This window comes from Cervus elaphus, chromosome 16 (genome assembly GCF_910594005.1).
Source record: "Cervus elaphus chromosome 16, mCerEla1.1, whole genome shotgun sequence".
NCBI lineage: Eukaryota > Metazoa > Chordata > Mammalia > Artiodactyla > Cervidae > Cervus > Cervus elaphus.
Genome location: NC_057830.1, coordinates 42,188,760 through 42,201,183, shown reverse-complemented (window position 1 = coordinate 42,201,183; position 12,424 = coordinate 42,188,760). Strand labels below are relative to the sequence as shown.

Below are 12,424 nucleotides of genomic sequence, written 5' to 3'. Positions count from 1 at the left end.
AAACTCCAACTGTTTCTGGTTCTCTGCCCAAGAGTCAGAGTGAGGGAAAGGCGTTCTGCTGGCGTGGCTGGAATCATCTCTTGTCTTTTGGTTAGCGCAGTGATTCTCAACTGGGGACAGTTTTGTCCTCCCACTGGGAAACCTGGAGACATTTTGGGTTATAACTGGGAGAGAGAGCTACTGGCATCTAGCGGGTAGAGGCCAGGAATGCTGTGGAACGTGCTCTGGTGTCAGCCCCCAATAGCAGAATTCACTGGTCCCACACATCAGTAGTATTGAGGCTGAGAAGGCCTGGATTAGGGGGAGGCAGCTCGATTAAAATCCCACCAGACTATCCTATTGGAGGCAAAAGAACACTAAAATGCTCTTATAAAAAAAAAAAGAAAGAGTGGAATAAATACTAGACAGAGAAAAACAAGATAAAAAAGTACTGCAACTAGGGCAATAATTCCAAGGTTGTAAAGAATCAGATATGACTGAGCGACTAAGCGCACACACACACACAGAATAATTATTTAGTAAAGGATCCTTGTATTAGCAACTTTGGATGTTGCTGATACACAGAAATATCAGGTTGGTGGATCTGTGGCATGTGCAGTTATGTGTTAGAATCTCTTCAACATTTCACCTTGTTCTTTGCATAGACAGTAATTTAGTGTTAAATCCAAGTAGACGGAAGATTGATTCAAGCCTGTAATTTTCCTTCTTTTTAACTTTGTTCACACCGTTTCAGTGTAAGCCTTGTGTATATGACTCAGAGCTTGCTTATTTGGTTCCACATTTTATAACACCTTGGCTGTGCCAGACCTGTTTTACTACCATGATGAAGTCTAGAAATGACTAGAAGCTGCCTTTCCTTGCCCTTCCGACGTGATGGCTTGGGGCCCAGCTGTCAGAGGGACCTGCTGCCACGTCTCCAGGTTGCTCACTGAGTGAGCTGCCCTCTGCCAGTGGCCATCAGCCCTCGGGCCACGCGGTCCACCTCAGCAAGCTTTCGTTTCAGGTGAACCACTGCCTCCCGGAGAAGATTGTGGTGTACCGTGATGGAGTGTCTGATGGCCAACTAAAGACAGTTGCCAGCTATGAAATTCCTCAGCTACAGAAGTGTTTTGAAGCTTTTGAGAATTATCATCCCAAGATGGTGGTGTTTGTAGTGCAGAAGAAAATTAGCACCAACCTGTACCTGGCTGCCACTGAGAACTTTGCGACCCCCTCCCCTGGGACCGTGGTAGATCATACAATAACAAGCTGTGAGTGGTAAGTGGGCGAAACACAGATTTCAACAAGAATAGGTTGGGGAAGTTCTCCATTCCCCGGGTATTGGAATGGGGAGGTGGCCTAGAGAGATTTGGAATGAAATCCTCAAGAGATTTTCCTGGTAAAAAATAAAATTTTAAAAGCAGTTTAGAAAACACACAAACCACCAATGAAGCTTTTACCTCTTAAGTATAAAATATTGAGCATGTATTCTTTTCCTAAGAATATGCATGCTTAATCTTCTGCACACAGATGTGGTCGTTTCTACCACCACTTTTAAATAGCCTGTTGAGTCAGGAGACCTGAATTCTCATCCTGGTTTGGTCCTTGTGATGTCCTTAATCCAGTCATTTGACCTCTCTGAGCCTTGGATGAAGAAGCATCTCCAGCTCTGTAACTATACCATTAGTTTGTATTTTTTCCTTACTAGGGTGGACTTCTACCTTCTTGCCCATCATGTGCGGCAGGGTTGTGGCATTCCAACCCATTATGTTTGTGTTCTCAACACTGCAAACCTGAGCCCTGATCATATGCAAAGGTGAGCTGACCAGTAACTTACTCCTAACTTGCGAATAATTCTGGCCACTGAGCTAAGTCTAAGACCTGGAATTTAAAAACCTCTGAATTCAGCAAATTGGATTTGGCTTAATTCAACAAATCACTGGTTTTGGCTTAATAATTTTCTGATTCTCTCTGAAAGCATTTTTTTTCTGAAAGCATTTTGAATTTATCTTTTGGAGTTGGATTTACTAAGACTCATTTTCTCTTATATGATCAGAAAAGACAAATACTGCCTGCCCCCTTACCCCTTGAGTTTCTTTATGTCTTTGATGATAATGATATATCTTTTTGAGGAGTGACTGATAATCGTTGTTGTATGCTAAAATTACTTGAAGACCTTTCAAAAAATTACAACCAGGCTTCATCTCGAAGCATTCTGAAGCATTTGTATTTTTAAAAACTGCTTCCAGTGACTATGACACACAGTCAAGTTTGAGACCCATTGCTCTTGAGCTCAGAGTAAAGAAATACTTTCTGGGGTACGTCTCTTTCTGCAGCCTTTTCTTGAGACAAGAGAAAAAAAATGTTGTTTTCCTTGTTTTGATATAAAAACAGGAGCACCTAAATTGGGAATTTCCCCATGTCCTCTTGACTTAAAAGTAGTGGAAATAATTTCACTTAAAAATAGTAATTCCAAAAAGTTGCATCATATACTCCTCAGTCCCCCAGTTTGCTGGTAAATGCACTGCGTCGTGTACCCAGAAGGACATCATCGCGCTCCGCACCGAAGATGGGGAGTGATAAGGCTCATATTTTCTTCTTGGCCTACAGGTTGACTTTCAAACTCTGCCACATGTACTGGAATTGGCCGGGTACCATTAGAGTTCCAGCTCCTTGCAAGTATGCCCACAAGCTAGCCTTCCTGTCAGGACAGATCTTGCACCATGAACCAGCCATCCAGCTATGCGAGAACCTGTTCTTCCTGTGACTGGACAGTCAGGACACGGGCCGGTCAGAGCAGGCAGACTTCTGAGCTCAGCTGTGAGCGCATCTGTGCAGGGTCCCCAGCGACCGGAAGGGAGTTCGTGTTGGTGTTTGCTCGTTCACCAACCCAGCAGAAGATCTTTCTTTTCCTTTTCTTTTCTCTTTTAAGTCCGTTAACACTGAGAAGCAGGTTCCATCATAAATTCCAGCTAGAAATTGTCTTGTTGCCTTTGTAGAGCAAATGGGGGTAGTCTGCTACAATATAGATGGGGTGGGTGAAGATGGGTGACCCTTCAGGAGTCTGCAAAGCTGACAGAAGCCATAGAAACCTGAAGAAGCAGCAGTTACACTTATAAACTCTGCTTACTAAGCAGTTCCCATTTCTGGTGCCAGAGCTGGTAGTGAATGAAGTCTTTGCAAAGTTCTTAAAGTAGAGAGCTACTTTATTTGGGCAACTGGGAAAGGTAAGAAGGCATAGTTTCTCAGGATTTGGCTGTTGCTGGCAAATGTGAAAGACATGTCGCGAAACCAGCTGGTGGGTCCTTTTCAGACTCTTGCTGACCTAATCATCTCTAGGGATTGAGTTGATGACACGTGACTTGAACTAGTTTTGGAAAGGGTGTTTAGTTCTTTCTTGCCTCCTGAGAGGACAAACGCAGTTTTATCTGGATATTTCAGTTGCTTTATAGTATGCAGTGTTGCTGTCTTCCTACCTTCCTCTCCCGACCTCCAGCATACACACACACACAGACACACACAGACACATAGACACGCGCGTGCGCGTGCCCACCCCCCCCCCCCCACCAAGATACCTTTGCTCCTTGTCCTTGTTACTAACCTTTGGTAAGTTTCAGTTTTTTAAACTAAGAATCAGAACATGTGAAATTCAACAGCTTTGAAGGTTCATGACAGGCCATGAGCTTTTCTTGACCCTTTCTCTGTGGTATGTCACTTTCTTTTCTGTTGATATGTTTGCAAATTGAACTACTCACTTTCCTTGCTCAATACTCTCTTCCCGGCTGCTAGCTCATTTTGTTAGGAATTTCTCTGAGTCTGCATTAAGATTTCCAGAAGTTGGCTTTGGGAAACATGACCCTCCTTCCAAAGTCCAGACGTTTCAGTTTAGAGAGTTGTCACTATGCCTGTGGGTTTCAGTGTTTCGTGTGTGTGTGTTTATTTTTCCGCTGTTTAAAAATCTTCCAGTCCCTTCAGGGCTAATTCAGTCTTACCTTGTTTTATCTAGATTTTTAAAAGCCAGTTTTATTTAATATTTTTGAATTTGTATTTATTTGTGTGTGTGTTTTATTTTATTCATTAATATATTTTTTGGTGTGGTGGCAGGGAGGGACGACGCAGAAATTCTCATTCTATATGACAGTGTGTGAGAAGAGAAACTTTAGCTTAAAACTCCTTAGATGAAGAAAACCAACCTAGCATTGCGCTGGCTGCTGCATGAGGCAGAGGCTGAGCAGCCATGAGGCTGGTGGTCTTGTGCGTTTCCGGCTGCATGCGGAGTGAGGGACAGCGAAGGGCTGAGACCTGGGGTTTAAACACCGCAGAATCAGGCACACTGGGTCACTGGTTTTAGGCTTAACAGTTCTCCAGTTCTCTTTGGAAGCATTTTGAATTTCTCTTTTGAAGTTAGATTTCCTAATTCTCATTTCTCTTAGATAATCAGAAAAGACAAATACTTGAGATAGCATAAACATTTCTTCACTTTTTCCTCCTGGTTTTCTTTCCTTGTTATTTCAGTCTTAATGTGAAATGACTGGGTCATGGGGTGGAAAATAAAAAGAAATTTGTATATATGTGTAATTGCGTTTGTAATAATGTTGACATATGGTAGTGATACAGTTCTTTTTCTTCATAAACCTGTAGCACTTGGTAGAGTTGTTAATTTGTTACTGGGCATGCTGGGGGCAGCTGCAGTATTGGTACTCAGGTAATTTCACTGAAATCTGGCAGTAAGATTTCTTGAAGAAGATACTAATAGTCTGTCTTCTGGGACAAATGAGGCACGTGTTGTGTGTGTGTGTGTGTGTGTGTGTGTGTGTTCTGTCTTGTTTTCAAAGCTCTCTCCCCATCAGAGAATTTCCGTCAGCCTGAGTGAGAGCCAGCTGCTGAGGGCGGCCCTTCCCTCCTGCCTTTTCCTGGTGCTTGTCCTTCTCTGCTGTGCTTCATGGCGTGTCCGTAGCCTTTTAAAGTGCCTTCCCAAAGAACCCTGACTGCCTGCTTCACCACTGCATCCTGTTCTGTTTATTTAGAAACTCCATCTTCAGGGATTCAGTGCTTCTTGAACTCATCCTTAAAATAATCTAATTTAGCCTCTTTTTACTTGAGCAGCATTTTATTGAATGGTATGAAAAGGGAAGTAGTTTTATAAATGACTAACTCTTCATATTGAAAATGTTATAACTTGTGCCTGAAATTTCTCAGTGATTTGGGATAATTGGAGAAAGACCCTACTTTCTTTTTTTTTCCCCTAAACCTAGCTTTTTCTGAGTGTCTTACCTTTCCCTGTCTAGACTTATTTTCTCTCTTTTAAAAAAATGAGGAAATTCAAGAGAATGAGAAAAAAAAAGCCACAGACTAGAAGAAAATATTTGCAAAAGACACATCTGAGGGGCTCCCTGGCAGCCCAGTGGCTAAGACTGCTCTTCCACTGTAGGCGCTCGAGTTGAAGCCCTGGTCAGGGAAGTCCTACATGCCGTGAGGAGCGTCAGAGGATAAAAAAGGACATCGATAAAGGACTCTTATCCAGAATATACAAAGAACTCTTAAGATTCAACAGTAAGAAAACAACCTGATTAAAAATGGGCAAAAAGACCTGAAGAGATATTTCACCAAGATATACAGTTGGCAAATAAGCATATGAAAATATGCCCAACGTCATATGTCATTAGAGAATTACAAATTAAAATGAGATACCACTGCACACCTCTTATTAATAGAATGGTCCAAATTCAAAACACTGACCATTCCAAATGCTGGGGAGGATGTAGAACAGGAATTCAGTCATTCATCGTTGCCCGAGGGAATGCGAAATAGTACAGCTGGTTTAAAAGACAATTTGGTAGTTTCTTACAAATCAAAACATACCCTTATCATATGATTGAAGTAGTCACACTGCTTGGTATTTGCCCAAAAGAGTTTATAATTTGCATCAACACAGAAACCTGCGCTGGATGTTGATAGCAGCTTTATTCCTTCATAATTGCCAAAACTTGTAAGCAAGCAACCAAGATGTCCATCAGTAGGTGAGTGGTACAGGAAGACAAAGGAGTATTAGTCAGTGCTGAAAACAAATGAGCTATCACAGCCATGAAAAGACCTGGAGGGTACTTAAATGCATATTACTAAGTGAAAGCAGCCAATCTGAAAGTGTTAAAACATATTGTATGATTCCAACCATGTAACGTTCTGGAAAAGGCAAAAACTATAGACAATAAAAGGATCAGGGTTTGGGGAGAAGGAGGGATGAATGGGCAGGGCAGTTTTAGGGCAAGGAAACTATTCTGTAGGATACTGTAATGGTGGATACATGTCATTATGTATTTGTCCAAACCCATAGAATGTGAAACACTGAATGAAGCCTGATGTTCCTTGAACCTTGAGTGATTATGACAAGAAGTTGATGTAGGTTCACTAACTGTAATTAACACAAGCACCATTCTTGTGGGGGATGTTAATAATGGGGGCGGCTGTGTATATGGGAAACATCTAACCTTTGCAAATTGTGCAGTGAACCTAAAAATGTGCTCTACAAAATAACTTTTTTAAAAAGAATGAGTTAGGGTGGGAGTTCCCTAGTGGTCTAGAGATCAGGATTCAGTGCTTTCTCTCTCCTGTTGTTATTTAGTCACTAAGTCATGTCTTAACTGTTTTGCAACCCCATGGACTGTAGCCTGCCAGACTCCTCTGTCTGTGGGGTTCTCCAGGCAAGAATACAGGAGTGGGTTGCCATGCCCTCCTCCAGGGGATCTTCCGACCCAGGGATTGAACCTGTGTTTCCTGCATTGCCGGCAGATTCTTTACTGCTGAGCCACCGGGGATGCCCTTCACTGTGCTGACTGGGCTTCAGTCCCTGGGTGCCCTGGTCAGGGAACTGAGACCCCACAAGCTGCGCCATGTGGCCAAGAGAAAAGTGAGTACGGGAGACTTCTGGGAACATGAGGGACTTCTGGCAATAGAGTGAGCTGACCATACTGAGAAATGTTTAGAAAACAAAAATTTTTTTTTACATTAATTATCTGGATTTGGGGGAAATGGAACAAGGGAAGAGATGACGATGGGGGAAGGAGGAAGGAAGGAAAATAATTGAGGCAGAAGAAAGAAAGGGAAGCCAGAGTGGTTATGTTGTTGTTCAGTTGCTAAGTCGTTTCTGACTGTCTTCAACCACATGAAGAGCACACCAAACTTCCCCGTCCTTCACTGTCTCCTGGAATTTGCTCAGACTCATGTCCACTGAGTCGATGATGCCAGCCATTTCATTCTGTGTCATGCCCTTCTCCTCCTGTCCTCAATCTTTCCCAGCATCAGTGTCTTTTCTAATGAGTCAGCTCTTTGTGTCAGGTGACCAAAGTTTTGAAGCTTCAGCATCAGTCTTTCCAATGAATATTAAGGGTTGATTTCCTTTAGGATTGACTGGTTTGATCTCCTTGATGTCCAAGGGACCCTCAAGAGTCTTCTCTAGCACCACAGTTCAAAAGCATCAATTCTTTGGTGCTTAGCCTTCTTTATGGTCCTACTCTTACATCTGTACCTGACTGTTGGAAAAACCACAGCTTTGGCTATCCGGACCTTTGTGGTTATAGTTGATGTCAACATAGCTCCTAGGGTTATGGACAGAATGCAGGGATGGGAGCGCTGAGGTTTTTCATTTCACATAAGGATAGAAGATGCAACCTTAGACCCTATGAGGCACAGGATTGCTGGAATGAATTCTTCTGGATGAAGACAGCTGGAGCCTGCAAGGGGAGTAGAAAGTCTATGCTGACCATCCAAGGGCAGTAGGAAGAAACTAAGGGCAAAGACATTGATGAGCAATCCCCAAGCCTGGACCACAGACAGGTATGTGCAGCCTGAATTCGTATTATTACCATGTGGAAGGACCACATGCTGACAAATTATCATGAAGATTAGCCTAGACTCTTGAGAGTCTGTAGCCCTGCAGAAAGAAATGGTCAGTCGCCTGGATTGCATTGGAAGGACTGATGCTGAAGCTAACACTCCAGTCCTTTGGCCACCTGATGAGAACAGCTGGCTCATTGGAAAAGACCCTGACGCTGGGAAGGATTAAAGGCAAAAGAAGAAGAGGGCGGCAGAGGATGAGATTATTGGGTGGCATCACTGACTCAGTGAATATGAATTTCAGCAAACTGCAGAAGATAGTGAAGGACCGGGAATCTTAGTGTGTTGCAGGTTCCATGGGGTCACAAAGAGTCCAACATGACTTAGCAACTAAACAACAAATGGAAGAGAAGGTACAGGAGAGAATGAGAAGGTAAAATAGGAGTTGCTGCAGGTTAAAATAGAATAAGTCACACAATATGGTAGATACAGGATTTTCCAGCATTAGAGACAAATATGAATCCTCCACCAGAAAAAATTAATTGAGAATAAAGAAAAGCACAGCCATTCCTAGATGTGCTGTAGTGAAACTACAGAACACCAAAGACAGAATCTTAAAAACAACTGGAGAGATTGCATATAAAGAAAGTTAGATTGGCAGCAGACTTATTATCAACCACAACAGATACTTAAGACAAAAGGAATAATAATATTAAAATTCAGTGTCAACTTGGAACTCTGTTCCCAGCTAAAACATTCATTCAAAGGTAAGGACCAAACTAACATTTTCTAATAAGGCTCAGTACCTAGTAATCATGTATGGATGTGAGAATTGGACCAAAAAGAAGGCTGAGTGCCAAAGAATAGATTCTGTTTGAACTGTGGTGTTGGAAAAGACTCTAGAGAGCCCCTTGGATTGCAAGGAGATCAAACCAGTCAATCCTAAAGGAAATCAACCCTGAATATTCATTGGAAGGACTGATGCTGAAACTGAAGCTCCATACTTTGGCCACCTGATAGGAAGAGAGAACTCATTGTAAAAGACCCTGATGCTGGGAAAGATAGAAGGCGGCAAGAGACGGGGAGGACAGAGGACGAGATGGTTGGGTGGCATCACCAAGTCAATGGACGTGAGTTTGAGCAAATTCCGGGAGATGGTGAAGGACAGGGAAGGTCTGGCGTGCTGCAGTCCGTGGGGTCACAAAGGGTCAGGCACGCCTGAGCGACGGAACAACAGCAACAACAAGGGCCAGAGAAGTGGATGAGACGGAGGATGGAAATGCAGCTCAGTCAGTGCAGTCGTTCCGTGTGTCCGGCTCTGCGACCCATGGACCGCAGTGCGCCAGGCCTCCCTGCCGATCGCCGACTCCCGGAGTGTACTTAGAATCCTGCCCATCAAGTCGGTGATGCCACCCAACCATCTCATCCTCTGGCGTCCCCTTCTCCCACCTTCAATCTTTCCCAGCATCAGAGGCTTTGCAAATGAGTCAGCTCTTTGCATCAGGTGCCCAAAGTATTGGAGTTTCAGCTTCAACATCCATACTTCCAAAGAATATTCAGGACTGATCTCCTTTAGGATGGACTGGTTGGACCTCCTTGCAGTCCAGGGGACTCTCAAGAGTCTTCTCCAACACCACAGTTCAAAAACATCAATTCTTCAGCACTCAGCTTTCTTTATGGTCCAACTCTCGCATCCATACATAACTACTGGAAAAACCATAGCCTTGACTAGATGGACCTTTGTTGGCAAAGTAATGTCTCTGCTTTTTAATATGCCATCTAAATTGGTCATAGCTTTCCTTCCAAGAAAAGCAATGTAGAAAATCAATAAAACCAAAAGTTGATTCTTCAGAAAGATTAACAGAATTAGCAAATCTTTAGCTAGATTGTCAAAAAAAAGACTCAAATTACTAAAATCAAGAATGAAAAAGAGGACCACTGACCTTACAGAAATAAAAAGGATTGTAAAGGAATACCCAGTTCAGTCCCTCAAATAATTAAATGCCAGCAAATTAGCTATCTTAGATGAAAAGGATAAATTCCTATAGGTAACTTGCTCCTGAACCAAGTGTCATTTTTCCCCAGTTGTCTGTCTGCTGAAACCATCGAATGGTAACGGAAATGATTGATAAGCCTTCTAAGGATGTTTTCTTTTGGCTGACAGGAATGTAGGGTGCTAGTCCTCTGGTATGATTTTGGGTAAACTAGAACTTGCACATTCCTTCTGATCCTCTTGAATTTGTTAAGACATGTTTTTTTCCCCTTAGAAACCTGGCCATTGGCTTTTCTCTTCAGTCTCTCTAGAGCTGGCCTGATAGTTGGGGGTTGGAAAGGGGATCTTTGCCCTACCCTGCTGATCACGTTGTCTACCTTGTCAATATACCACAGAACCAGCTTTGGTTTTCTGAGTGCCCAGTCTCACTTTGTATATTCCCTGGGCCAGGCTCCTGTTTCCCTGGCTTCTTTCCCAAGGCCACTTCTTTCCCTACTCACTTCAGCTTTGAGAAATCTGCCTGCATATCCTTTGAAAAGACAAGCAGCTGTGATACCTTGTCAAAAGGGAAATAGCAGTCTTGCTAATGTCAGATTTGTATGCTAGTTCCTTAAATATTGCCCAATGTCAAACTTTTAGTGAACTGGCCATTCATCCAGCTAATATTTAGTGAGCATCTGTTTTGTGCAAGATGTTACAGGATGCAGGTATATACAGAAATCTTTGGTAATCAAGACAGATTAAGGCCCAATATAGAGGTTAGAGATGGAAATGAAATACTTTTTAAGAGGAAAAGCAAGTATCATTAGTTAGTTCAGTTGCTCAGTCATGTCTGACTCTTGACCCCATGGACTGCAGCACACCAGACTTCCCTGTTCATCACCAACTCCTGGAGTTTGCTCAAACTCATGTCCATCAAGTCTGTGAGGCCATCCAACCATCTCATCCTCTGTCCTCCACTTCTCCTGCCTTCTATCTTTCCCAGCATCAGGGTCTTTTCCAATGAGTCAGCTCTTCACATCAGGTGGCCAGAGTACTGGAGCTTCAGCTTCAGCATCTGGCCTTCAGTGAATATTCAGGGTTGATTTCTTTTAGGATGGACTGGTTGGATCTCCTTGCAGTCCAAGGGATTCTCAAGAGATTTCTCCAACACCACAGTTCAAAAGCATCAATTCTTCGGCACTCAGCTTTCTTTATGGTCCAACTGTCACATTCATACATGACTACTGGAAAGACCATAGCTTTGACTAGATGGACCTTTGTTGGTAAAGAAATATCTCTGCTTTTTAATATGCTGTCTAGTTTGGTCATAGCTTTCCTTCCAAGGAGCAAGTACCATAAACCATATAAAATGTTTTAATTCTGTGAATTACAGTCCAATGAAATCCATTTACTGGGTTTGTTAACCACTTTTTAAAAAATTGAAATATCAGTACATTGCATATGCTAAGGTGATTTTTTAAGATTTTTTGTTTGCTATGTTACTTGTAATGAAGATGCAGTGCAAAATATTTTTTTACAGTGGGTTACAGTAAATTTTTTTTGAAAGGGTAGATCAAATAGGCTTCAGGAGAATCAAGCTTTCTGAATGGAAGTGGTGGCTTTGAAGAATTAGAATTTTAACAAGTGGAAATGGGGGAATGAGTGGAAAAAGGAGCATATTTGGAAGAAAGGGAGAATTGAGGCTCCCCATCTGGCACTAGGCAGGACAGACTGAGTGAGGAAGGCAGGACTTTGAATATACCTAAAGAATTTTGTAGGTGGGTGGATATGTAGAGCTAAGACCTTTTGATTTTTAGCTGTGTTAATAATTAATTGAACTCCCTAATGGATTACTGATAGCTTATCAGCTCTGGTGGACTTTGGCAGCTCTGCTCCTTGCTGGTTGCAAACAAGTGAGAATGCTGTGATAGGCCCTGTGGTAGGGTGTCAGTGTCCTCCCTCCCCTCCAGTCTCTGTGACAGGTACCTTTCCCCCCAGCCTGTACTATTGACACATTGCCTGGAAGAGCCATGGGGATTGCTTTGAGACTTCAATTTTAGGAACACTATAACACCTCTCTGTAATATGTATTTATGGGCTTCAAACTGTTCAGAGCTCCGTGTGTTAGAAGCATGCTTCTTTTACTTAATCACTGGGTGAGTTTCACATTCCTCTTTCAGAACTTCAAGAAAAGGAAGGCGTGGTAGAGACTGGGCCATTTCTGACAACCCACTGGAGATCGGGTTGAGAGTCCCAAATGGATGACATCATGTCTGAAAAATACTTGAGTTTAACCAGGGAAGACAAACATAAAGGATTATTACAGAGATGAAGGGGCTCTGAAGGAGATTCTGCAGGGATACCATTACTTTGCAATCTCTTGGGAAATGAGAGGAGTCTCACCCCACCCCTTAACTCCACTAGAGCACTATAATTGCAGGGTAAGGATAATTAAATTTCAGAAAAACCCCACAGCCCAGCTTGTCTCTTCAAGTGGCATAAACATTCTGGCCTGCTCTGGCTTTGGTTCAGTGCTTTCTCTCTTTTTCCCTCTCTACCCTCCTCTAAAGGAGGAACAGGCTGCCACTGAGGCCCAGATTCTTCCTGCTGTCTGCTGCAGGGGTTGTCTCCTTTTCC

The 12,424-nt window shown here is 42.8% G+C and overlaps 1 protein-coding gene across 3 annotated transcripts in view; it reads left to right on the top strand.

Moving 5' to 3' along the window:
* Positions 1 to 5,635, top strand: part of PIWIL2 (piwi like RNA-mediated gene silencing 2) — a 72,107-nt gene extending 66,472 nt beyond the window's left edge. For all 3 annotated transcript variants that reach the window (XM_043870646.1, XM_043870648.1, XM_043870645.1), the window contains 3 exons: positions 1,004 to 1,257; positions 1,688 to 1,795; positions 2,590 to 5,635. In XM_043870646.1, coding sequence (XP_043726581.1) covers positions 1,004 to 1,257; positions 1,688 to 1,795; positions 2,590 to 2,746 — 519 coding nt within the window. In that variant the 3' untranslated portion in view covers positions 2,747 to 5,635. The remainder of the gene's footprint in view (positions 1 to 1,003; positions 1,258 to 1,687; positions 1,796 to 2,589) is intronic.
* The last annotated feature ends 6,789 nt before the right edge of the window (positions 5,636 to 12,424 follow it).